This window comes from Hesperophylax consimilis, chromosome 1 (assembly GCF_061612785.1).
Source record: "Hesperophylax consimilis isolate HC1 chromosome 1, BYU_Hcon_1.0, whole genome shotgun sequence".
NCBI lineage: Eukaryota > Metazoa > Arthropoda > Insecta > Trichoptera > Limnephilidae > Hesperophylax > Hesperophylax consimilis.
This window is the reverse complement of record NC_142836.1, coordinates 19,797,006-19,822,365: the sequence shown is the minus strand read 5'-3', so window position 1 is coordinate 19,822,365 and position 25,360 is coordinate 19,797,006. Positions and strand designations below refer to the sequence as shown.

Genomic DNA, 25,360 nt, shown 5'->3' with positions numbered 1-25,360 from the left:
TTTATTGGCAACTATCTTTATGTATGATCGCAAGATTCAACCCGAACTAAATGCAATCCAGACAGCGTCTTTTTAGATAAACCTATCTTATTTTTTTTATTTTTAATGTGCGACATCTGTTGACTTTTCTGCAAGTCTAGAATGAATATTTATTTTTCGGAATAACTTTATTGAGTAAAACCTCAAATTGTAATATTTAAATATTGAAGACAATATTAGTGATTTATTAGAAATCACTAATATTGTCTTCATTATTTTATTATAATTTAAATTAATAACACAATGAAAATAATATACCTACGGATAGTAATAATAGTAGATGTTAATAATGTGTAGATGTTGACCATTCGGTGTATTGAATTTCAAAAAATCTTTTCAGTGGAAAACCAAATACTTACAAATATCGTAAAAGTCCTAAAAGCGTTTCTCGGAAGTGTTAAGTGCCTGCAGATAAATAGATATCTCACACCCACGTGAGATGAAGTCAAAGATTAAATCCTGGAACCGTATTTGCAAGACAATTTTAATAGTTCTTTATCGTTATATAATACTTAGCAATCTAAAAAAATCCTAAAAAATATTGTAGGATTCATTTTGATCATATGTACAGGCTGTCCGGGGGTAAAGTGCACTAACTTCAGGAGGTGATTCTAAATGATGGTAGAAGTAAAAAAGTCAAATAACGTTTTCGAAATTAAAAAAATAATTTTTCCATAGAAGTATATTTATTTTCCAGTACAAAAAATTTATCTTTTTTTTACCTAAAAAATACCTCAAAAAGTTGGAATTTCGAAAAAAGATTTTTTTAATCTACCTTACTTGTACTATCGTGTAGAATCACCCCCGAAGTTAGCGCACTTTACCCTCAAGTCATGCTTTTATGTAACCGTTTTCTTTGTAAGGAAATTTAAAACGAGTACCTAACCAGCTATTTCTATTACTGTGAACTGTCAATTTCCTTTGAAAAAATCATTAAATTAGCATGTCATATTAACGTTTTAGAACCGGTTAATCCATTGTGTTATAAAACTAAAATATCGAAATTCCTCCAATTCCTACATAAAGTTTTGAACTCGGACAAAAGTAGATAACTCAAAAACACATTTTTGCAACCACGTCTAAAATATTTTTGTAATGAAATAACTTTTAAATTTATCTTACATGTGCTTAGATCCTGTAAGTTGAATTTAAGAATTTTATAACTAAATAATAGGAGTATTGATGCGCTTCATGACATGAAAGCATGATACTTAGTAAAAAGTAAATCTCCATATTAATCAAAAAACCGGGAAGAGGGACGTAGTTTGTAGTTTATCGTCGCCACAGGATATTGCGACACTTTCAATTATCCCTTGAACATTATTATTTATGGCTGTGTAATATTCAATTAATGAGATCAGGCACAAGAGCAAGTTTTATAGAAGTCGATATTTTAAAATAAATTATCAACGGCGCGTATTGCATAATAATAAGATCACACAGTCAGCGTGCAGCTTATTTAGGTATTGAAAATATTAGAATAATCCGCCGTTTAATCCACGCACATATAGATTTCCATAATAAAAATAATCCTTTCTTATTTGCTTACTCTATAGTACTATGTTTCTTCTTTCTTCTTCCTAGCACTATCCCAACTCATTGCCTAGGTAGGCTGTTGGGGTCGGCTCTTCTCGTTCTCAGGTTATAGCTTCTTCGGTTCTGAGTGTCGCTTTCATCTAGGCCGTTTCTTTGTAGGATTTTGGAGCATTGGGTCATCCAGGAGTTCTTTGGTCTACCTCTGGATGACTGTCTTTGAAGCTCTATAGACATTTTTATATATACATTTTTATTTTTATTATAGATCTTTCTCCACCTTTCCAGGCACTCTATAGTACTATGTTTGATTTTATATATTTTATAACTACATATTTATATTCTTTTTTATGTATCTATTTTACTTTATGGAACTCAACAGTTTACAATGTGGTTCATTAATACATGTGTAATTTACCTAACTGAGAAACCAATTACAGATTTCCTCAATATACTATTGTATTATGTATCTAAAAATGTAAACACTTTACTTACAACAGCAAAAAAATATTATGCTATATAACAAACGTTATTTATGTTCTATACTTTCATACTATTTTTATATTCTACTGTATTCTTCCATACTTCCTTATATTACTATATATATAGTCATTTACATTATTTATGTTCTACTTTCATACTATTTTAACGTTATTTATGTTCTATACATTCATACTATTTTTATATTCTACTGTATTCTTCCATACTTCCTTATATTACTATTTATATTTATATTTATATAATATAGTCATTTACATTATTTTATGTTCTTAAATATTCTTTAATAATTTGTTATTTTATATTCTCTCACATTCTTTATGTTAATGTAGGTATAGAAAATCGACCACCATAACACGGGCATGTGCCTAGCATGGTGGTCGAAAAATCCTCAATGCACGTAACAAACAATTCAATGAATAAAGAAACTTTAAAAAAAAATCTACCTTTTCTTTTGTACTCTCTCTTATCGGAGGTTATCCATCATCAGTGCAATATTCACCCTGCAGTCTGCAGGCCAGAACAACACTGAACTGTGTATAAAGTATTTTTAAATGTGTAGGTGTAAAAAAACATCAAAAATAGTTTAACCTCAATTTATTCATTCACCAAACATAATTTTCTTCGTATGATCGGAGAGATAGTGGTAGCTACACAGGTATACTAAGAATCTTTAGTAGTTAGTCAAATGCATATGTTTAGACTTAGTACAGTGCCCTTGAGGTGATTTTTGTTCAAAAACGGCGCTACATAATTCAGTCAAATAATATTGTTATTTAAATTGTACATAGTTGTACTACTCTGGCCCGAGTTTACACTATCTTTTATCAAAGCCTTTAAAAAATTGATGTATTTAATAATTGAAAACTATGAAAATAACAATAAGACATCTTGTGCTTTTTTTAAATAGGCATAATATAATTTTCTTTAAAATTCATGATTAAAATGACGTTGCGATCTAAAAAGTTACGTTGATTTAATCAAACCGAAAAATCTATGCAAAAGTCATGAAGCCAGAACTCACTGCTCACAAGAGTTTTTTGCATCGGCAGACCGGTTTTATGCACTATTATTTCTTACGTTAAAACAAAAGTAAATGTAATATGTTGGTAAAGCCATAATATTCAAAATTCTTGCTTACTCGCCGAAACCTGCACCTTTTAAGTTATTTAAGTTGATGCGTTACTCGGCGTTTCCTTTGTCCTTAGGAAATCTTCGTTACCAAAAATATACGAAAGGTTTAAAGCTCTACTTGACTGCTTACTATGCTTCTTGAGATGAGAGATAGAGTGGAATCAGACTGAATGGTTTGCTGCCAATCTTTACGTCCCAAGAGATATGAGATTATGCTTACAAGAGAATCTCGAATTCGTCGAGTATAATCGAACGAGATGATTGCCCCGATAGGGTCGCCGGAAACATTCTGATGGGCAAATTTATGATAATGAGATCGCAAATAAAACATTATAAAAATAAAATAAAGATTTAATAATTTATCGGGATAAATTAGTGTAGTTTTATGCATCACATTGTTTTAATTTGCTTTATTCGTTCACTTTTTATGAGAGCTTTAATATTGAAATTCAAAAAGTTTAGTACGTGTTAATTTATTTTTTGAACTGGCTACGTAGGCCGAAACAGCATTACCGCCTAATAATACTTTACATAACGCGATAGCTGGTTCGCTTTCGGAAAGCATTTCCAAACTTTCTACAGTACCTTTATATATCACGTAAAATAAATATTACTAACGGAACTAGGAACCCACTAGATGATTTATTGGGTAAATGTATGGGATTCTACAAAATATACACAAATAGATACAATAAATAGGATACAATCAAAATGTGTTTGAGTTTATAATAGTATAAATATGTTGATCGCTTTATGTCTATGAATACTGATACAAGTTTGTGTACATTTCACACATCGACTTCCTTCCGGAACAGAACATGGTTGGAATAAACAAATTATGACTCATACGTCGAAGTGAAACTCACGTAGGTAATTTTAAAAAATACATGCTTTTTCTTTTTAAATTACTCAACAATGCTTACGGTTTATTCCCATAAAATAAGACATATTTTGAAAAAAATATACCATGATTCTTCATTAATTGATAATGGTGCTGGTAAATAATATCTGAGTGAATTGTGAATAATAAATCACTAACAATTTTATGAAGTTGGTACTTACCTATCTACCTACTATTATATCGTTAATATTCAGAAATGACCGTGTTAGATTAGATAGATAACCTATTTTATATACTGTGAAAAATTAGTATTGCTAATTTATTCATAAACTCTTCTAATTATTGGTAATCCGGTTAAAAATGGGATTGCAGGACGTTTCCTGATAAAGTTTTAGTAAATTCCTAATATATTAAAACACGTATTAATGGACCTGTATTCGCCTTGATAAGACCGTGATAATATATTTGTAATTAACTAAAAGTTTATCAGGGAATCTATTAATTCATTCGTTAAGGTCTGCAATCCTGTTTTTAACTGAATTACCAATAATTTGAAGAGATTCATAATAAATTAGCAATACTTATTTTTCTCTGTGTAGGCGCAATAGATGCTAATAGCTATATGTTATAGATTTTGTTCTTTAAATATATTTCTGGATAAGATTTAGTAATTTTAAAGTAGACCAGAAGAGAAACAATATTAATCTAACCTAGTCTACCTATAAGTTTTGCATGTACTTGTATCACTAACTTTTTATATCCATCTAGAGTTTCTGTTAATTGTATATTTTCTGATGTCACTGTTTATAATTTACTGTATATGGTATATTTTATACCGTTGATATTAAAATAAATAAATATTAAAATAAATAAATAAATATTAACAAATAAATGATTTAGCTTAGAAAATCACAAGAGCAAAAAGTTCTTGCCGCGGACATGATTAGGACCAAACCAAACTCAATCATCAACCGTAGACCACCGAGCTATAGCAGCAACAGCAACTTGCAGGGACCTGAGGGAGTTTAATGAAAAGTGTAATTTTGAACAATATTTTTTATAAATTCTTTTTTCAAAAATAATAAACTTATACTAAGGGCCATACTTAAAATACGTATTTTAAAATTTACACAACCGATAAACTTCAATTAATGTATGGTTATTTCTGTTTATCAGTTATGTAACATGTATAACAAGTTTAGTGTGTAAATTTGAAGTTTTTAAAACATTGTGTTTCAAGAAAAAACTGGAATTGAAATCAACAGAAATGCCTTACAAGTAATAGGTAGGTAAATTTAATTAGAATAAAATTTACAACAAAAAATACATTTTAATTTAAACATGTCGAGCTTTAGTTTCGTAATTTGAGCTTTCATGTTCCGTGGCATGATGGACGATCATGCATATTCAATAGGTTGGTTGGGAAATTTAATTGGCCCGAGGTTATGATCGTATTTATGTGGTATGCATATCAAAGGAAGTATTCAGTTTCAATTAAAACAGCGTGTAATAATAATTGGTCACATTAATTTTCAATTGGGTTATCGATCTCAGTAGATATTGAATTTAAACAAAGGGATGGAGGAGTAAACTTGTATTAATAATTATAATCATTTTCTTTCGTGGTGGTCTATTTTGCATAATATTAATAAAGGTTATTTATTTTTTAAGTGGCTGCATAGTTAAGACATGGCGGAAGAACATAAAAGTATAGTAATGTAAACAATGTAATTTGTCTTTTAATTCCGACCGGTCAGTGGCTGAGTTGGCTTTGCGTTTGGGTCCTACCCAGGCGTGGTGTGTACTCCTTCACAACACCACCAAATTTTTCCGCTTACTGTGATGATAATAGGAAATCTTCAAATATTGTATATTATTTGTAACTCGGGAATGATTTCTTTCTTTATTTTTTTTGAATAATTGATCTTATTCTGCATTTACACATGCGAGCCGAATTACCGAGCTGCCACGACTTACGGGAAAGGAATGAAGCAACGGCAAATGGCGCGAAACGCCGTTCCTGTGCTTCGTTCCTTTGCCATAATTCGTGGCTCGCAACAAAATATATGTTCTGTTAGGAAAGCCACAATAAGAGAGAAGGAACACCAGAATATAAACATCAATGTGCTTTCCCTCGCTAGTGTGTTTTAAAAAAAAAGTGGGTGTGTCAAGCCTACGCAAGACAGAAGTGAAACTTCTAGTATTCCTCTCTCTCTATTTTCATTTCATCATCTCTATTTTCTCTCTTAGGTTAGTTTGAAAATTAGAGGTTAAATAATTCAACGACGAAGCATGGATTTGCTTTTTCTAATATTTTCTTATAGATGAATGACGTTCGATTAATGTATAGTTCCAAAAATTTTCAATTTATTCACAAGTATACAATATTACATAAATAACAATATTACAATTAAAAATTACAAAGAAATTACAATGACAATGATGTGTTCATCACCTCTATCTCGTCACTACTCATTTTTAACACTGAAATTCTGTACCAAACCGTATGAACCACAATCAATTACGTATTTCACTCGTATTACACTCACGACGCAGTATACTAACCAAGCAGCTGATGCTTGGCGTGGCGCAGTTCGCTGGTGTCTGAGAGAGAGGAAAGAAGAGAAGAGAGAGAACGTTCGTGAGCGGCTCCCCCACCTCAACAAGCGCATATGGTGAGAGAGGGACAGTGAACGGTGAGCGGTGGTGGGGGTACCCGCATTTTCGTGTCGATCCTGACTCGGTTTTACTCCGTCCCCGAAAATCCATTACGCGCCTAAAGAAGTTTCACTTCAAAAAAACAATCAAATTTTTTAATAATACTCAAATTTTTTAATAATACGTCCGTACGAGAATAAACTTTTAAAAATTGTAATCAATTGAGGTGTATCGAATCAAAGACAGAACTATCCAAAAAATTGTCAACAAAATAAATATGCCAAATCATTATTTAGCTCATGATGTGCGTAAAACGTTAAAATCTCTTCTAAATCGTATGTTTGTGGTATTAAAATGATTTAAAAATGGTGTTTATTGTCAAAGTTTAAGCCTTCCACGAAGTTAGAATCAAAAGCAGAACTGTTATATCTAATAATTCTGCCTTTGATTCTAAACGACTCAATTGATTGTATGTATCTTGAATAAGTAATAGGGTATTTTATTTAGTAGCTGGTATGTATTGAGAAAATGTTGAAAATAATCTTTTCAAATAACGAACCTATTTTAGGACCCAATTACTTAAACACTTTCCGAACAAACCTCGCAATATCTTTGCCTCGCGCACTGCGCGGGAAACTAATTTTGTCCAAATGGTCGTAACAGTCGTAACGACAGTCTCCAGTCTGTTTGAATACATTTTCTGGGAAATTGGGAGTAAATTCTCACTTAATTATGATTATGCCAGGTGTGCAAAATTCTCGGAAATGCAAATTACCTAATTTTATTGACACATTCATTCAAAAATATGTATTTACCTAATATTATTTGAATCTCATATCTTGTCTGTTGCTCACTCGTAAGAGAGTTATTTACCAGTCTGTACATAGCGTTCGACCTAGTTATCTACCTGCTCGAGGGATTGGTAAACAAGTACACGGTGACCGTCCAGCATAAATATTGTACAAATATTGACAAGCTTTAGCTGATTCTGATGTTGGAGATACATGAATTTATTCCTTATTACGGAAAATTAACATCGTACGCTTTGTCACGACTAATTGTTTGCCATTTACTTCCAAGATTGTATAACATCTTGGTGGCAACAATACCAGAAGAAAACCAAATGTACCTATACTGATTGTAGAAAAAAACATTCTATTTTAATGTACAGGTGTCAGGGGGTAAAGTGCATTAGTTTTGGGAGGTGTTTCTACATGGTGGCAAACAAGATAAATAACTTTTTCGAAAAATATACGTGAAATAACCTCCCGAAGTTATTGCGCTTAACCTAAGGGCACTAACTTATATAGATATTGCGCTCGTCGCACATGCGCCGTCCATTTATTTAAAAAAAATGTGGTCACCCCAAAATGCGTAAGTAAACGTTTATTTAGGTTAGGTTGCGGAAAAACTATTACGACCAAACTAACAAAACATGTAGAATATTTGTCGTCGCCAAAAGGTTATCCTTTCAAAATGTGCGTAAACATAGTTATGTTTTACTTATGCGGTCCATTTTTTAAAAGTGGAACTATGCAACCTATGTTAATTCCCAGTAAAATTGATAATATGGGTAGGTACCTACCTATTTTCAAAATGTTTCTTTCTTGTTGTACCATATTGTAGCGGTGGCGTGTTATAATAATTTTCGAGGTAGGTACCTATCTACCGATTATGGTCTTTTTCACAAATTCCTCAATGCAGGAATGACAATAATTGCCATATTTCTATTTTTCTTTTTCTGCAATCATAATAAAATGACGGAGACAAACATTTTTGTAACGCGACAAAGACACAGTATGCAGTTTCTTTCATTATTGAAAGTTTTTTCATACTTATACGAGTATATGGTATATAACCGTTGTTCTGCCAGAATACCAACCTTTATATTGTTGTAGGTGTGCTTTCAGGAATCAGTGTCCAAAGCTCCATTCCATATAAAAATATAAATTGAATCACTTCACTACACGAAATTGCGTTATCATCTTTAAAATTATGTTTAAGAGAAACTCATCAAACACCTTTCTTACTAATTTTATTCGTTCAATTTGTTAGGATTAACTTATTGAAGCTTATAATCATGATTGTAATAATAACCAATTGTTGAAGATAATGTCTTTCTAAAACTTCAAATAAAAATAAGAAAGAGATGAATACACAGATAATAAAAAAGGTAACGGTCGCAACTAAGACTCGGACCCAAATCCTCTAATCTATCTGGGACTGCCGTTCAATTCAGTTATTGCCATCTACTAACATCTGCCACCTAATCAGTCTCACATTTCCAATTTTGAATTACTAACATAACCTTCAATTATTCTTTCCCATATTTTTAGGCTGCAATCTTTTTGAATGATTGCAAAGTTCTACGCGAACATAACCAGATGATGTATTGGATAAATCTATCCAATTTAATTTTGAATGTGACATTTTTTGACTTTGCTATAAATCTAAAAATATCTTAACATAATTATTTTCTGTGCCCATCATTCACATTTTCAGTGGTATCATCTTCTTCAATGATTAAATATTATATTAGTGTTTTCATTTCTACTCTTGAATCAAAGACTTCGTTATCCAAAAATGGTATTAGGGGAAATTCTACTATTAAAACTCTTATTCAAACACGAATAAAACTCAGATAACAGAGATTACGGCTGGTAATAAACAATGCGAATCAAAATATAAATCAATAAACCTTAATGTACGTAGGTAGGTCGGTGTGGATATGTCACCTCCGCTTCGCCTTAAGCCGGATGTGCATTGTTTGCCCTATTTCCGTGGCAGATGTGCCGCTGCCGGATGTTATAAACAATGCGCCATTTTGCATGAGGGCTACTCTGTTTAATGAATTATGAAATGGGGAACAAGGTTTTTGTTCCATACATTTTAAAGCTTTCACTCCGCTAAAAGTCAACGCAAACATTTTATTGAGAAATCAGATGAAGTGCTTTAACAGAAGGTTCTTTTGAATAAAACTTGGACCCGGCTGTTTCATTCATGGTATGAAATTTGTGTAAAGACAATAATAAAAAAATATTTTTTAAAGGTACATAAGGGATTGTATTCTATTGTAGTGTTAAATATTGTAACTGAGTTCAAATATTATGTTTTAGTTAAATATAAATTATAGAGGTTGAGCTACATTTTTATTTGGTCAAAATTTAATATTTTGAACTTCGACCTAATGTGTTAAACTTGCCAAAACTAAACATGGGTTAAACTTTCCGAATATGTATTTTTAAATAAGGTTTTTAATATTTTCGACTACCGTAATATGCCCCTAGTGTGGTAGTATGGTAAGTCAGTACATAAAAGTAAACACTTTTCAGTTTCTTTCTAACTCGGACACTCTATTTACTAACACGAGCCTTAACTTCCTACGGTGATTAATTAGATACTTTCTTACGCTTATCTGACTCCCCGTCCAATGTAAACGCTAAGACTTAGGTTGTGTGTAGTAACTTTTTTAATAAGGTATTCACTTTTTTAATGTTTACATTGCTCTAGGCTACACAATGTAAGCGGCGTATTTTACTAGTAATAACCTTGGTCCCACAATGAAAATGAAGCCATTGTGCGAAGAGCAATTTAAAAAATACACGTTGTCAATTAATTTTGAAAAATGTCAAAGGCTGCTAGTCAATCAAACCAATTTAAATTATTTATTCATTTCATGAAAGTGATATACAGGTATCCAAGTGCTGTAGAGGCGTACCTCTAGATTCGTTTCAACCTCTCCCTCTTTTTCGTAAACGATGCGTGAAATAGAAAGAGAGAATATTAAATCGGAGTTTTAAGCTGCAGGAATATACGTGTAAAATTTTTACAAGTACATATTGTCTTTTTTTCTACGAATAACCCGACAATATTTGAAAACCTCCTATTACCACCACGGTGAGTGGATAATGTTGTTTGTGACGTGATGGAGGACTTAGCCAGTCGAGGAAATGAACTCATGACACCATGTTTCAGTAGTAAAGAGTAGGCACATAGGCAGGTACCCGAAATTTAATAAAATTTTCCTTGAAATAGTGTTTCCAAAAAAGGTTTATAATCAACCAAAAATTTTACCTTTAGTGGAAAAACATAATTATTTGTTCTACAGTTATTTTTCTCTACGCATTATTGTGTTCTAGATGATTACAAACCATGACAAGCTCTTTGCCCCGTGGGAAACCGATATGTTCTCTGACAACGAACTCATTCAAAATAATCGATTATACACACAACCTACCTACAGAAAATTTGTACTTATGTATTGGAAGTGTATGCTGTTATCATATGTATTCAATATTCCAATCCCTCAATATAGAATACATGTACGTATATTTAAAATAATATTAATTAATGTCTTACTTAATTAACAATGTCTAATGAAAAAATCGTGTACCTGCTAAAAATATAATCAGCGCATATAAGTTTCACTTCTCATTCTCATATTGCATTATGATCCGGTTTTGAATGATGTAACTTTTTATTTGCTTTGTTTAAGCGGAGAACAGATCTTGATTGATCATTTTTTCGTAGGTTCGCAGAAATAAATCTGACCAGGCAACTCAATCCAATAAGACTTTTTTTAAAGTTTATTTTGTTATCTTCCATCATTCTAAGACAGCCTTTTTCAATACTTGGGCTCGTCTTTTTTATAAGAATCTCAAATAACCCTATTTATATAAAACTTATACAGTACGAAGCAATGGTTAATTAGATTTAAAAGCAATGTTAATTACGTTATGACTTAATTAAAGTTTAACAAAGATAGGCAAAATTAGTCTTTGTTTGATTGTATCTGCCCGGCTACGAAATATGAACATAGCGTTTGGTTTACAATTAGTGTTGTGTATTTTTAGTGCATCAATTATTCACACAACATATTATTATATCATAGAACGTCCATTCATCAATTCATGTTCATACTGAGATTATATAAGCGATAAAGTGGCTTATATTTGGCTACACTTTTTTGCTACATCAACAATCAACATCAAACATATTTTTGTAACGGCTAACTGTTAAGATTTTGATTATTTTGTCTGCATAGTACATTCTATAAAATCCTCATTTATATACTTATATATTTAAAAAAAGTTGATCTCGTTATTTTGATCATATTTTCAAGTTGGCAGCAATTATTTACCTACCGGATTAGCTTTAATTACTTCATTTTAAAATCTTGTAGAGCAATAAGAGATACATTCATAATTCATAAATAGTACCTACTAGAATGAACCGTGCTTGGCGTAACAGAAGTTTCAGGTATAAAATTATAATGGCTTTCAGATTCGAATTACACAAAAGTTATTCCCGACTTACAATGCTTTCACCCCCTAAAAAAGGCTAAAATGAAAGGTCAGCATGATTACAAATTACAAGTAAGTTTTACTTTTCATTTATCTCTGGTTCATTTGTATTAAAAAAAACGAATTTACCGCATGATAAAGAGTAGTTGAATATTGAATGTAGCGATATTTACTGTCACCTCGTTTATACATTTAAAAAAATACTCTTCTGACGTCCGTAATCAAAGCGTAACTCGGGTTTTCCGTTATAATTATTTTTTATTTGTGGTATTTTAAATTGGTACAGAGTCATCTATGTCCTAATACCATACTTATACATGTAGGGTTTTAATAATTAGATAACTACACGCCCCTTTAAAGTTGGTGCGGTAAAGCTGGCCTTAAGCCTAGCTTAAGACCGTTTTATCCATACAAACGCCATGGTAATAAGTTTAGTTTTTCAGTGTTCTGAACTTTCGCGTCGCGTTGTATTTACACCGAGTTTATAAGTAAGGGGTATTTTTAAAAATAAAGTATTTTTTAGAATAAATCAATCACATGTTTTCATATGCGTGTTTGAAATGCATTATTTATCGAATAAGAAGAAAAAACAGTTTTGTCATTACTCAAAAGACTGATTACACCAATGAGCAATTTAGTTTTGAACTTTTTTTTTGGTAAGTAGCCAATTTACACAGCTTGGTAGCTTGTTTCATAAAATGACAAAGAACGAGACCCCGTAGATACCTTGTTATAATATTGACGTAAATAAATTTGAAGAACTTACAGATTGTTCCAAAGAATATGTAAATCTGTAAAAAAAATTGATGGAAATTTTCAAATGTCCAATAATCATGAAGAAGAAGACATTATTTTTCTGTCCAATTTTTTTCTCATTTCAAGTATGAAATAGGTACGTGCAGTAATTCGAATTATGTTATTTGGAGAGGGATCGTGAAAAATATTGCTTGTTCTCACCATCTTACGTATTCTAGAAGGGAGTGGCCCTTGCAGCTTGGTTGCACTTTTCATGTGAAGTGTCATTCAGCCTTCAGAGGGATAATCTGCCTAAATTGACGTTGGGCAACTCTAAACTGTCTCCCGTCTTGGTTCCATCACGCCTTCCATTGTGAGAGATTCATTGTAAGGAGATTCCGGGCCTTTGTTCCGCTCGGGCGGTTCAATCGGCGCCCGGCGACACTCCCCGATACTCCCCACGACTCACCCACGAGAGGTTATAAGGGGGCATACTTCCGGTGGGAAGTTCAGTTGGCGCGGTACTTTTAAACCCACGGTAAGGATCGCAGACGCGGAAAATTGGTTCAAACGCATGTGAGTAAGAAAATGTGTCCAATAATTTTTTACGTAGTTTTACGGAATATGATGGAAAACCAAAATAATTGTTCACCGACTTCAATTGAGTTTATTGTACCTAAATATGACGACAGCAGTGGTGAACGTTTGGTTCGTGAATATGATGATGACGTTAAAGATTATTTTTAAATATTTCAAGTACCTACTCATTCAGTTAAATTTATAAACGAGGTTTTGATCATATTACCCTTGAATCACATTACTCTAAGAAATTATTTTTAATGGCCTTCGAGTGGCACCTACTTATCATTAATTTGACACAAAAACATGCGAAAAGTCTTTAATAATCATAGCATCATACAAATTTAATCTGTGTGCAAATCATGTAGATGGGATATTTAAAAATATTGTTTCGGAGAATATTGTAAAATTATAATTAGGGATAGGTATTATTTCGTCTTATTAAGTTGAAAGACAAAATGTAAAGTTTTTGATAAACAATAAACTAAAAAAACTAAATAACTTAAAATATGAAAAAATGCAAAGTTTCTGATAAACAATAAAAAGAAAAAAAAATGTAAGTTTCTGATAAACAATAAACTAAATAAATTAAAAAAAAAATAAAAATCTTTCGAAAGAAAACTCAATAACAAATTGCGCATTTAAAAAATAATTATTATTTCGCAAAAAAAAACTTTTTACTGTGTACCTACCGAAAAATTTACCTATCGTAAAGACTGACACGACCGTTCGAATCAACATATTTCTTCTCTTTTGTTATTGTTTGTCCTTACGATTTTTCTGCTTGTTAGTTACAATTTCCACGAACCAGTTACCAAATTAAATATTAAAATATGTCACTTAATTGAAATCTTGGACAGGGCTGGCGTTGGTAGCACCAATTAGACGGGAAACAGAAACAAAGATTTCAATCTGCCGCCATCTTGTTACGGTTCCCGCCTTTTGCGTGCTTCTCTCCTCCGATAAAATTATTCCCGAGTGTTGTCCAATAAAATGTTAACGACGCTGTTCGCCGGGCCGGTTGACATCTGAATCTTTCCAAATATGTATGGTGATGATGGATAAAAAGGTACCCACCGTAAAAACGTAATTATGCTAGCCGTCATGTGAAATTAATTACCTTTCTCGGAATTCTGTATGGGTAAACACTTTTTTATGTGATGTATTAAGGTAGATTTGATAATATTATTACTTGATTTATTTTCTTTCCGATCAAGGGTCCAAAATTAGGTAAAATTGCGTTGTATAGACTTAATTCACAGAATAATTCAATTAGAGTACTGAAAATAAAAAATTGGATTTGAATTTTGTAATCAATTTTGGCATATTATAAAATCTTGTAATCTTTAGGCGTACTAGGAGAACACATATATATGTTCTCCTGGTACGCCGTATGTATAAAGAAGGTCTTAGAGAGAAATGGCACGTTCAACCTAATCAAATTCTAGTCTCATGCTTTTTTATCTTGGGATTTCCCAAATATGTGTAGAGCAATTTTTCATACATCATTTTTGGATCACTAATTGTAAAAAAATGACCACCATTCAAATCTCATTTGGTCGTACATTCATAAGTCAATTTGTTTGTTTTCTTCTGAGCATAAATCTATTCACCGTCTTCCCACGCAAGAACCTCCCGCCTTTACAACCAAACGGTTCATGAATATAAACTATATTTACATTCTTACCGCTTGATGCTATTTATCTATACTTGCAATGAAATATTACGTTTGTATAATGTATGGGTTGGTACTTACCGACATTTTGGTGAATGAAACTCTTTCATTGACAGTGCATGATGTGTATTAACTTCATAATTACTTATACGCGGTGTCCGGAAACTTGTAGTATAAGCAGGAAACTAGCGAATCTACATCTGTATGTATATATTTATTTTGATTCGCGGTTTTGAATCGAAATTTCTTAGTTCACATTTGAAAAAAAAACTCGGTCGCTTGGGGGTTATTACCAGTTTAGTATATTTTAAAATACGTATGCAGAAGCATAGATATGGCTCCAAAACATTTTTTAAATTATATTATACCACAAATAACATTTTTTTAATATAATAATAGAATTTGAAAGCGTATTTTATCACAAAGACGTTTTTAGTTTTCATATATGTTCAGAAATATCCCTTTTTTTGGATTTTTTTGCAAGGCGAAAATACTCCGACCTTCTATCAAAACATGGCAGTGGCCTGTGGAGTTATGATCCTTATGGTCATCAAGCGACTATCATTTAATGTCTAATAACTTATCACATCGCAAGGCTTCTTCCTCCGCCACGATAGTTACCTTTCAGCGTGAAATATCATAGACTCAAAACGAACAGCGTTGGAATAAAACCATAAATCAAACCCACATTTCTTGAATAGTTTTTTTTTTTATCTTGTCATTTATTTTAACTCCATAAGCTCTCCCTTTTTAAGTCAGAACTAACTTCACTTTAAACTATTTTAGCTATTCGTATGGATGCGAGATGGATATACGAGGCATTACAAAAGAGATTTTTTTCTGATTTATAAGCTGGCAAACAAGATTTCGCACAATGATATTATATCTACCATTGCCAGCATTACCCATACCTGAAAGAAGGGTGTTAGATGTTTTAATCATTTATTTATTATTATATATCATGTATTAAGAGCAGAGTTTAGAGTTTTTTTGCCTATTTTATTATATTTACTATTATTTTTCTTCAGTTTTAATCTATAACAAGGCGAAGTTATGCCGCTTATATTATTTTTTAATTGACTATTACCGTATGAATTTTATTAGAATTCCATGAAAGTAATAAAATTTCATAACATAAATGTCTTATGCATATGTAGGTAAATACAATTCCAAGAAATATAACATTATATTGTGCAAAATTGAATCCGAAATGTCAGATTTTTTTTGTTATTCTCTGGGAATTATCATAATTTTTAATTGTACTAACGAGATAATAATTGAACTTACAGTATTCTGAAAATTCCTTAAGTAAAAGTGCTGTGTTTTTTTTAAATTTATTAAATATATCTCTGAAATTTTTTGACGTTTTAGAAAGTATTATTATTTCAAGTTTATGCAACAGATAAACAACCCTCTTTGGCAGGATAAGCAATGTATATATATGTCTTTCAAAAATTGTCACCACGTTTTTTAGTAAGGCTGTATGTTTATGTACGGTGTATACCTAACTGTATGTATGCACTAAGTTGTAGGGTATGATCGTACCTATTTCGTGCCTCTGTTTCTTTATTAAAATTATCTTTTCTTAGGGCTAAAAAGTAGGTAATAGGTAAAGTCAAAATAACCAGTAACTTATTTATAACAAGAAAATAATATATATTAACGATAAATCTCTGGTGACTAACAATCCGTAAAGATATTTTTTATTGTTGAATTATGGAACAATGGTAGCATATAAATCACTCCAAAGAAATTCAATACCTCGGATAAAACGCAGGACGCCCGATATAACATTGTTTAAATTTAAAACGAAATATGATGTCAGGTTTATTATTAATATGTACTGGAGGTATGAACTTTAGACAAGTTCATGTTATTATTATACTAGATGAAGTCCCGGGGTTACTCGGGCTTTACACAGAGTTTTCGAAATCAGATGCAGACAGTAATTTTCTCTTTTCAAGCACGCAAAATATCATGAATACATATCAAATTCTTATTTTAGGAATAGGAATGGGGGTGGTTTTCAGAAATATAATGTTGACAGTTACCTCCCTCCTACTTTGAAGGTCAAGTGTGCGCAATTTCATCAATCTAGGAATAAAACTGTAGATTTGTTAAAAAAACAAACGCACACCGAGATACTCTTCTTTTTATATTTCGTGGATTTTCTAGATACTTGCTTACAAGTATAATTATAACGACGTATTTATTAAAACCATGAATAACTAATGATGATGTCTGCAAATTATAAAAGGCGGGTGTAATCGTAAGCGTATTGGCTATGTTTAGTAAATGGGCACTTAAATAGATTGAACACATAAAAGGTAAGCTGCGTCAGGATAACATATTTCACCCAAAGTTGGTATATTGGTGGAAGTCAGGGTGACTAAAAAAATCATATAATTGAGTCGGGCCATGTCAAGAGTTGAAATAACAGAAAAATATGTCTGAATGAGGATGAAGCAAGAAATGTGTGCCAGAGCAGAGTATTACGGCATATCTGCCCATTTAACTCTGCCTTACGCCATGGGGAAATGGCGTGATTATTAGTTACTTAAAGCTGTGGCTTTAGGTATTTTTTATAATTGATTATTCAATAAACATAAATTAGTTGAACTAAATAGGTAAAAGCCCATACATTTTTCATCCGTTGGCATAAAAAATTAAATGAATTACCCACAGGGCTAAATGTATGTCCATTAACAGTACCACTGTCATACCTATAGGAAATTACCATAAACAAAGCATTATAATTAATTGTCATAGCATTTAATATTTATAATTTCATAAGCCGTTTTTTTTCTGTGAGGCTTTCAGACGATAAAAATGATATACGACGGGGACTTGGTAATAACATTGATTTATTTTGTTCCCATCTGAACTCGATAGCGGCAGTTACAAACATTCTTGTAAAACATACCCGAGTGGCAAACACAGTAACCATTGAAATATGTATCGAAAGAATGGTCTTAGAAATAGAATTTAAAGTGAGGATTTTATCTGATACAAGTATCGTATTTTTGAAAATTACCACTAGGCATGGAAAAATCTCCACCTTCACCATCCCTTACCACCCTGCTTATATAATATTATTTCAATTGATTTTCTTCTTCTTATTTATTATTTCTCCAAATTAAGAAGTTTTTAACAGGTAAAACCTTCTTACTCTAGCCACGTTTGCATCTCACTTTAATTGTGGGTTACTAAAAGAAGAACAAACATGACACCCCTAAGGCAGTAAGCCCACCTTTAAAAATAAATAATAATGATTGGTTTATTATTTTCTTTCCTACCGTTTTCGTTTGAAATTCACCTCAAAGGCGCTTTATTTTATATGATCAATTATTTACCGATCAAAAGGATAATAAGAAAATATCTCTCAGGTAAACGAGTACCAAAGCGTTACGTTTTTCCTTGAAAATCGCACAATTTTTTTTTTTTTTTTGGTTCACTTTGACTATTTATTATTTTATTCACATTTAAACCCGCTAAACTACTTATGTAGTTTGTCAGCAGTAATAACGGTCACATCAGAGCAAAACTGTAAAACGGTCTTCGTTGTGAAGTAATCAAACCATTTTACCTTCGATCACAATATTCGGGTTGATTCGTAATTCAAATATCAAGATGCATTTTATTATCTGGATTTCTTCTGCATTTCCGCATAACTTCTATATGTGCTTATTGCTTACATAGATATATGGCTTTAGTACGAGATGGGGGGGCTCATCTAGTGTAAGTTACTTCAACTTTGATTTAATAATAATATATTTCAACTACCGAATGTTAATAGTTGCGTCCAATGTTCCAATACGTTCTTAGCGTAATAATTACGTCGTCAATATTGATTAAAATGGATGGTGTTTTTTTATGTAGATATCTCAATTCGTTTAATTATAACGGCCTTCTTTCTTGTTGGAAAATAATGGTATAGTTAGTAGTTCATATTACAGTAAAATAATGGTATAGTTAGTAGTTCATATTACAGTAAAATAATGGTATAGTTAGTAGTTCATATTACAGTAAAATAATGGTATAGTTAGCAGTTCATATTACAGTAAAATAATGGTATAGTTAGTAGTTCATATTACAGTAAAATAATGGTATAGTTAGTAGTTCTTATTACAGTAAAATAATGGTATAGTTAGTAGTTCATATTACAGTTTACAGGCGTTCGGTTTATTGTTATGGTATATTTACTAAACATGATTTTTCGGCTTCTAACTACATATAATGTGTAAAAATAACTCTACTAACGGTGACGAAGATCGTCAATTAAAAGCAAAAGGTTTTGATAGGATTTTGTAGGTTAAATTCGGGGATATAAAAATAGAAAATGTTTAATTACATATCTTTTTAAATATTATGAATCGGAGTTCCACCAATCATATAAAATGAATCGTTTGTCTTGAAGAGCTTCCATCCCAATAAGCAAACCCAATATCTTGTTTGTGTTCAATTTTATAAATGCAGAATATATTGAATGGCACAGAATGTTTTTTGGGTAACAGCCCTTTATGCCCTTCAGGCGTTATTATTCAGGCGTTGTTATTATTATAGGCGTTATTATTATTCTTGAAGAGCTTCCATCCCAATAAGCAAACCCAATATCTTGTTTGTGTTCAATTTTATAAATGCAGAATATATTGAATGGCACAGAATGTTTTTTGGGTAACAGCCCTTTAGCCCTTCAGGCGTTATTATTGTGTGCTTTCCATGAGGGGAACGGCTGTCGTACTTTAAAATAATGTACACCAAGCCGATTTAACAGATTACACTTTAAAATAATATGTACTAATTTATGAATAGAAAAAAATCTGTAGGTACATACTTGTACCTACCATACAATACTTATAATAGTGCAACTCACCCGCTTAAGGATTCCGCATTGACCATAGACATCTTCAACGTCACTTCTACCGGATCACATAAGGACAATACAGAAGATGTCTCTGCTCCGTGTACAGTTTCGAGCATGCAGGGCAGGACAATGGGACAATCCAACCATTCTACGCTAGTTCAAACGCGGAACCCTGTCAAAATTGATATACGACAACGCGAGTTGTCGAGTTATCTTTCTATCGGTCTTTCATACCAAGATGTGTTGATTGTGGTGTTCCAATTACACGAATTTAAAGCCGAAATACGAAATCCGAGCGCCGAAAGCCGAGATACGAACGAGCGGAGCGACTGGCTATTGTCCTACTGTCTTGTCAAAACGCTGCCGGGAGCGGTGGTGGGGGTAAGATATTATCCTCCGGACAAAGCTTGTCCATCTATCTCTGGGACAGTGTCTTGGTTCATTGTTCTGTCTTTCAAACTACAGTCACACTAGGACAGTCGGTCAGGAGCTGGCCAAAACTGTATTGTACTGTCATCGTATGATCGCTGCATTACAGACAGTTCAGCAACTGTCTTTTGACACATGTCACAAAATAGTATAACTGCCCCCACAATCTTTTATATTTATATGTACCTCAAATATGTAATCTTCTCCATAGTATATTGGTGCATAACCGATTTATTAACTGAAAAACGCCATATATATATATATAAATACACATTTATTATTTATTTAAAAGACAGACAAAAATTCGCGGATTACAAAATAACCTGACAATATTTAAAAATCTCCTACTAACACCACAGTAAGCGAAAAATATTGCTTGTGCTGTAATGGAATACTTAGCCAGCCGAGGAATTGAACACAACACGCCTGGGTGGGACCCAAACGCGATGCCAACTCAGCCACTGACCGATATGAAAATGAACAGTGTGCATATTTTTATCTGCTCTTCTAAGAATGATGTGCTTATTACCGCTGTTATTACCACATAATAATAAAGACGTGTATGTAATATTTTTCCAGATGTGTATTGGGCAGGGCGGCCGGCATGCCTGATGGGCGGAGGCGCCGCGGGGGCCGCCCTGAGGGAGGGCGCGGCCCGGGGAGACCTGCCCCGCCTCGCGCAGCTTCTCAAGGACAACCCCAAGATTGTCAATGACCCAGACGAGGTATGTACAAACTAATTAATAATTAATCTCTAAATTACCTCCATATTTCTCTAAATTCCATCTTTGTTCATTTTATGCGTTAAAATAAGCCTATAGAGCCTATATGACATGAGGAAACCGTACGCAATTTTTAAATTTGAGTTTTTGAAACGCTATATAAGAACATTTTTCTCGAAATTCTTGTTTGTTAATATTATCGATTATTGAGGTATCTTAAATGAATAAAAAAAACCTTATACAGTTCATAAATTAAAAAAGTTAAAGATAAACAAAACTTCACTAAATATTTATGAGATTTGCCTCTTTGCACCCGTGGAACTAACATTATTATTTTACCAAAAGTTGTAACAGACCATGCCGTTCTGACACAACTGGTTAAGCAATAGCACCCACAAAAAACAAGAGTTAAAACTAATAAGAAAACCAATAAAATAGTAATTTACCAGCCAATTTTTTTGTACTCCAAGCTCACTGTTTTGGTACAAAAATTTATTCCAATTATAAAAAAAATTTCTTCTGTTCCACTGTTTTACTTGCTACATGTTGTTCTGCAATTTTTTTAACAAAAACTGTCTCAATTAACTGAGGAATGTTCAAGGAAGCATTTCATGTAGGTAAGTAATATTTAAACTGATAACCTAACCTAACCTAACCTAACGCGTTCATAAATGTAGCATACAATAATTTGTTTATATTAATCCAAAACGACAGAGATAAATACATACTATAGTTTCTAACATATTTAAATTATATAATTTGGTATAGAGAAAAATGGCAACATATTGCACACGGTACTTCCCCACCTTCCCCTATCTCCTTCCTTCCCACACTACCTACAGCCTCACAGAATACCCCAATTGGGGTGCCATAGTCTCACTGGCTCCAGACGGTTGGAAGCAGTTGGGACTGTTTGTGCGAGATTCACTTTTAAATTTACTCGTTCTCGTTAGTATCAGAAAATAGTATAAAAAATTGGAAAACTTTCGGACCATTGAATAGAAAATCCCTAACATTTCAGTGCTCAAGTCGGTTATGATTGTCGGTCGTTATTGGGAACGCTGTGTGCTAGTTCGGACTCTGACAATTAAAATGGGCGACAATATGTGATCCCAATTTTAATCTTGGAATGGAAGGTCTCTAGTAGAAAGAAGATGAATGGCATCAATAAATGAACTAGCATGAATGACTGAAGCGCGCAGCAGGTGACAGGCATTCGTATTGCTGGTCGCCAAACTTCAACGCGAAGCATCATGGTGAGTCTATCCACGAATCCATTATTAGTCAAAACGGTGAAACCTCCGGATGCCGAGCAATAAATGTAATCGTTCATTTTACCGACTTATCTGCTGACTGGAAAGTCGCGGAAAGGTTTTCATGGTTGGCGGATACACGGTCGTGTTTATTTGTGTCAGAATAAATTTATTAAACATCAAATGCGGACGACCGGCAATAAGTTTTACATGCTGATTACACAGAGATAAGTGATTTGGTTTGTTGATAAAAGCATTAGAAGACGGTTTATTCCAATTTATATACCTACAAAAAAAAAGAATTAAAAAAAAATAATATTAACATATTTATAATACACATATTTTCAAATGCTTATTACAAATGTTGTAACTTGGAACCTAGATATGGTGAACAAATAAAGCAATTTTTTATCAAAAATAAATTTATAATGTTGGAAAAAATAAAGTAATCCCACCGAATATCTAGTTTCTATAATATATAAACACCACCGACCGGTAAGTAGCTGAGTTGGCATCGTGTTTGGGTCTCACCCAGGCGTCCTGCATTCCATTCCTCGGCTAGCTAAATCTTCCATCACGAAACAAGCAACATTTTACGCTTACTGTGATGGTAGTATATACATACCAGTGGCGGTCTATGACTTTTCAGTAAGCTAGTCTGGAAAGATAAAGTACAGTGTCCCGGTATGGTTTGTAGTCTAAAAAATATCTACAGTTTATTTAGAGATTGATAAAATTTTAAACCCTTCATTTTCAAAATTGGGGAGAAGGTCACTGTCTGTATGAGATTTCGAAAAAAACACCCCATCGACTTTTCCCACCCCTTAAAGCAGAATTTTAACTGAAAATTTTACATACACTTTCGACGTTCAAAATAAGTATACATCTGATGTCGAAAAACTATGTATAGTGCCCCGGCAACGCCGGGAACCTCAGCTAGTATGAGTTAAAATAGTACTAAAGTAATACCAATGAGAAATACTTTTCCTTATTATTATCTGTGCTATTGGTGGTTGGGTTATCAATAATGAATAAATTCTAAATTTTAACAGTACCTACCCATTTCGTATATTTAGAATCTTTTGGAATATGTATATTATTTTCAGTAATGCAAATATGCATAGATATTAGTCGATGAAAAAATGCGTGGAGACAGCGAAGAAACTTCTATAAACATTTCAAAATTACAGAAGTTAGTTCATTGTCACGCTCACTAGTACTTTATTATGAAAAAAGGATTTGGACTATTGACAAGGGCACATTTGACTAAAAACTTATAATCAAACAGCAATCCCCTGTCTGAAAAGACTATCTTTAAATCGAGCCTCCAATCTCTTCTGACAAATCAAATCTTTTCGAAAACGCCAAGCGTCAAATTCTAACTAGTTTTCCAGGAAGTGTGATGTATTGTGACTACTTTTAAAATCGTGTTCCATAGTTAGATTAGTCAGGCAGGAATCTAATCCATAAATGTCAGATACAGCCACGCTGAGAGGCGTCAAATTTACGACTTTTCGGCTCCACAGCAATACCTCATTTCCTTCCAACAACATGACATGGTGAGTGTTGTGTTTGATTTTGAAATCTGATGATTTACTACTAATCCAAAACAAATTTTTGCCTATCTATTAAATATAGCCTACAAACAAGACAAAATAGAAAACATTTTTAAATCGTTACCAACTGAAATAATACTTTATTTGATTTATTTATTTATTATATTTGTTTATAGTCTAGTATTCAATAATAACACAGTTCACAGCATATAACATGAGAAACAATAGAAATGATAGCAGAATGTACACTAATACTCGTATTTACTATTATTATATTAAGATGAAATAGTATTCAATCTAAACCTTGTTTACAAATGATCTTTTCGTGCAATTTGTCACTGCTATATTCAGGGGTACCTAGTTAGTTTGTAGGGAAGGTACACGGAGAAAAATAAGAAAGGCTGATTTATTAAAATAGGTTAAAAACGGGATCCTCTTAAACTTTCAGTTAAGGCGATGCACTACGTCGTGTAATATTTTAAATTGAGCCGCTATCAATAACAACCCTTACGTAGATGGCGATAAGGTTTAAATTCCCGCTTAACACCATCCGCCTGTTTTGATTTATGCAAGAAAAAAACATTGCCAAAAAGTGCCTTTTATTTTATTTTTTTTCGATCATTTTATAAATAACTTAATTTGCCACATTAAACAATAAAATGATAACCGAAAATGGTTTCGTAATTAGGAGATTTTGAACTTTAAAGCAGTTTTCATAGGCCTTATACATTATTTTTTTCTGGGCTAATAAAAAGACTTATCTAAAAATACTCGATTATTTCAAAGGCCAAGATGTATTCTACTCGCAGTATTTAATTAAGGCATCTGAAAAATTTCTAGGCGACCAAATTTTCAAACCAAAAACACATGATTTTGCATTACTACGTATGGCATCGCCTTAATTCGTAATTAATTGGAACACGTGCTCGTGCACCTGCATTCAGGGCCGGTCCTGCGCCTGGGCGCGAGTAAAACTTTGGCGCCCCTTGTCAAAACCAGTAGACGCCTAGGTAAGTGATCAATGTAATCAGTAATATTCGAATGTTTTAAATTTTCGTGTAGCGCCATTTTCATGAAAAATAGTCTCAAGGTTGACGCATTAGGACTATTAGGTGTCATCAGCTTCTTGGAAATTCGGCGCCCGGAGCGGACTGTTCGAATTGCGTTCGCATAGAGCCGGCCCTGCCTGCATTTGTCCTGATAAGATACAATGATGAAATGCGAAAATTTCAAATTTTTTATGAACACTTATTCCGACATCACGATAACAAATTCGTGTTTTACTGAAAGTTTATTAGGAAACCTACCAATTCATTTTTTAAAAGCCTGCAATCCCGTTTTTAACCAGATTACGAATAATTTGAAAAGATTCTTAATAAGTTAGAAATATTTTATGTCAGTTTTATTTATTATTTTTTTCTGGTTACATTGTAGACCAGATCTTATGATTAGAGGCTGTGTACAAAAGTATTTACGTATGCATATATTATATTTCTAAATTTTAAAACCAAAGCTTCAAATGTGTTTTATCTATTTTAATA

At 32.6% G+C, this 25,360-nt stretch overlaps 1 protein-coding gene across 2 annotated transcripts in view; it reads left to right on the top strand.

The window, feature by feature from the left end:
• dgo (ankyrin repeat domain containing protein 6 diego) overlaps positions 1-25,360 on the top strand; it is a 136,669-nt gene that overhangs the window by 19,908 nt on the left and 91,401 nt on the right. For both annotated transcript variants that reach the window (XM_089651226.1, XM_089651236.1), the window contains one exon: positions 20,868-21,013. In XM_089651226.1, the coding sequence (XP_089507352.1) occupies positions 20,900-21,013 (114 nt within the window). In that variant the 5' untranslated portion in view covers positions 20,868-20,899. The remainder of the gene's footprint in view (positions 1-20,867; positions 21,014-25,360) is intronic.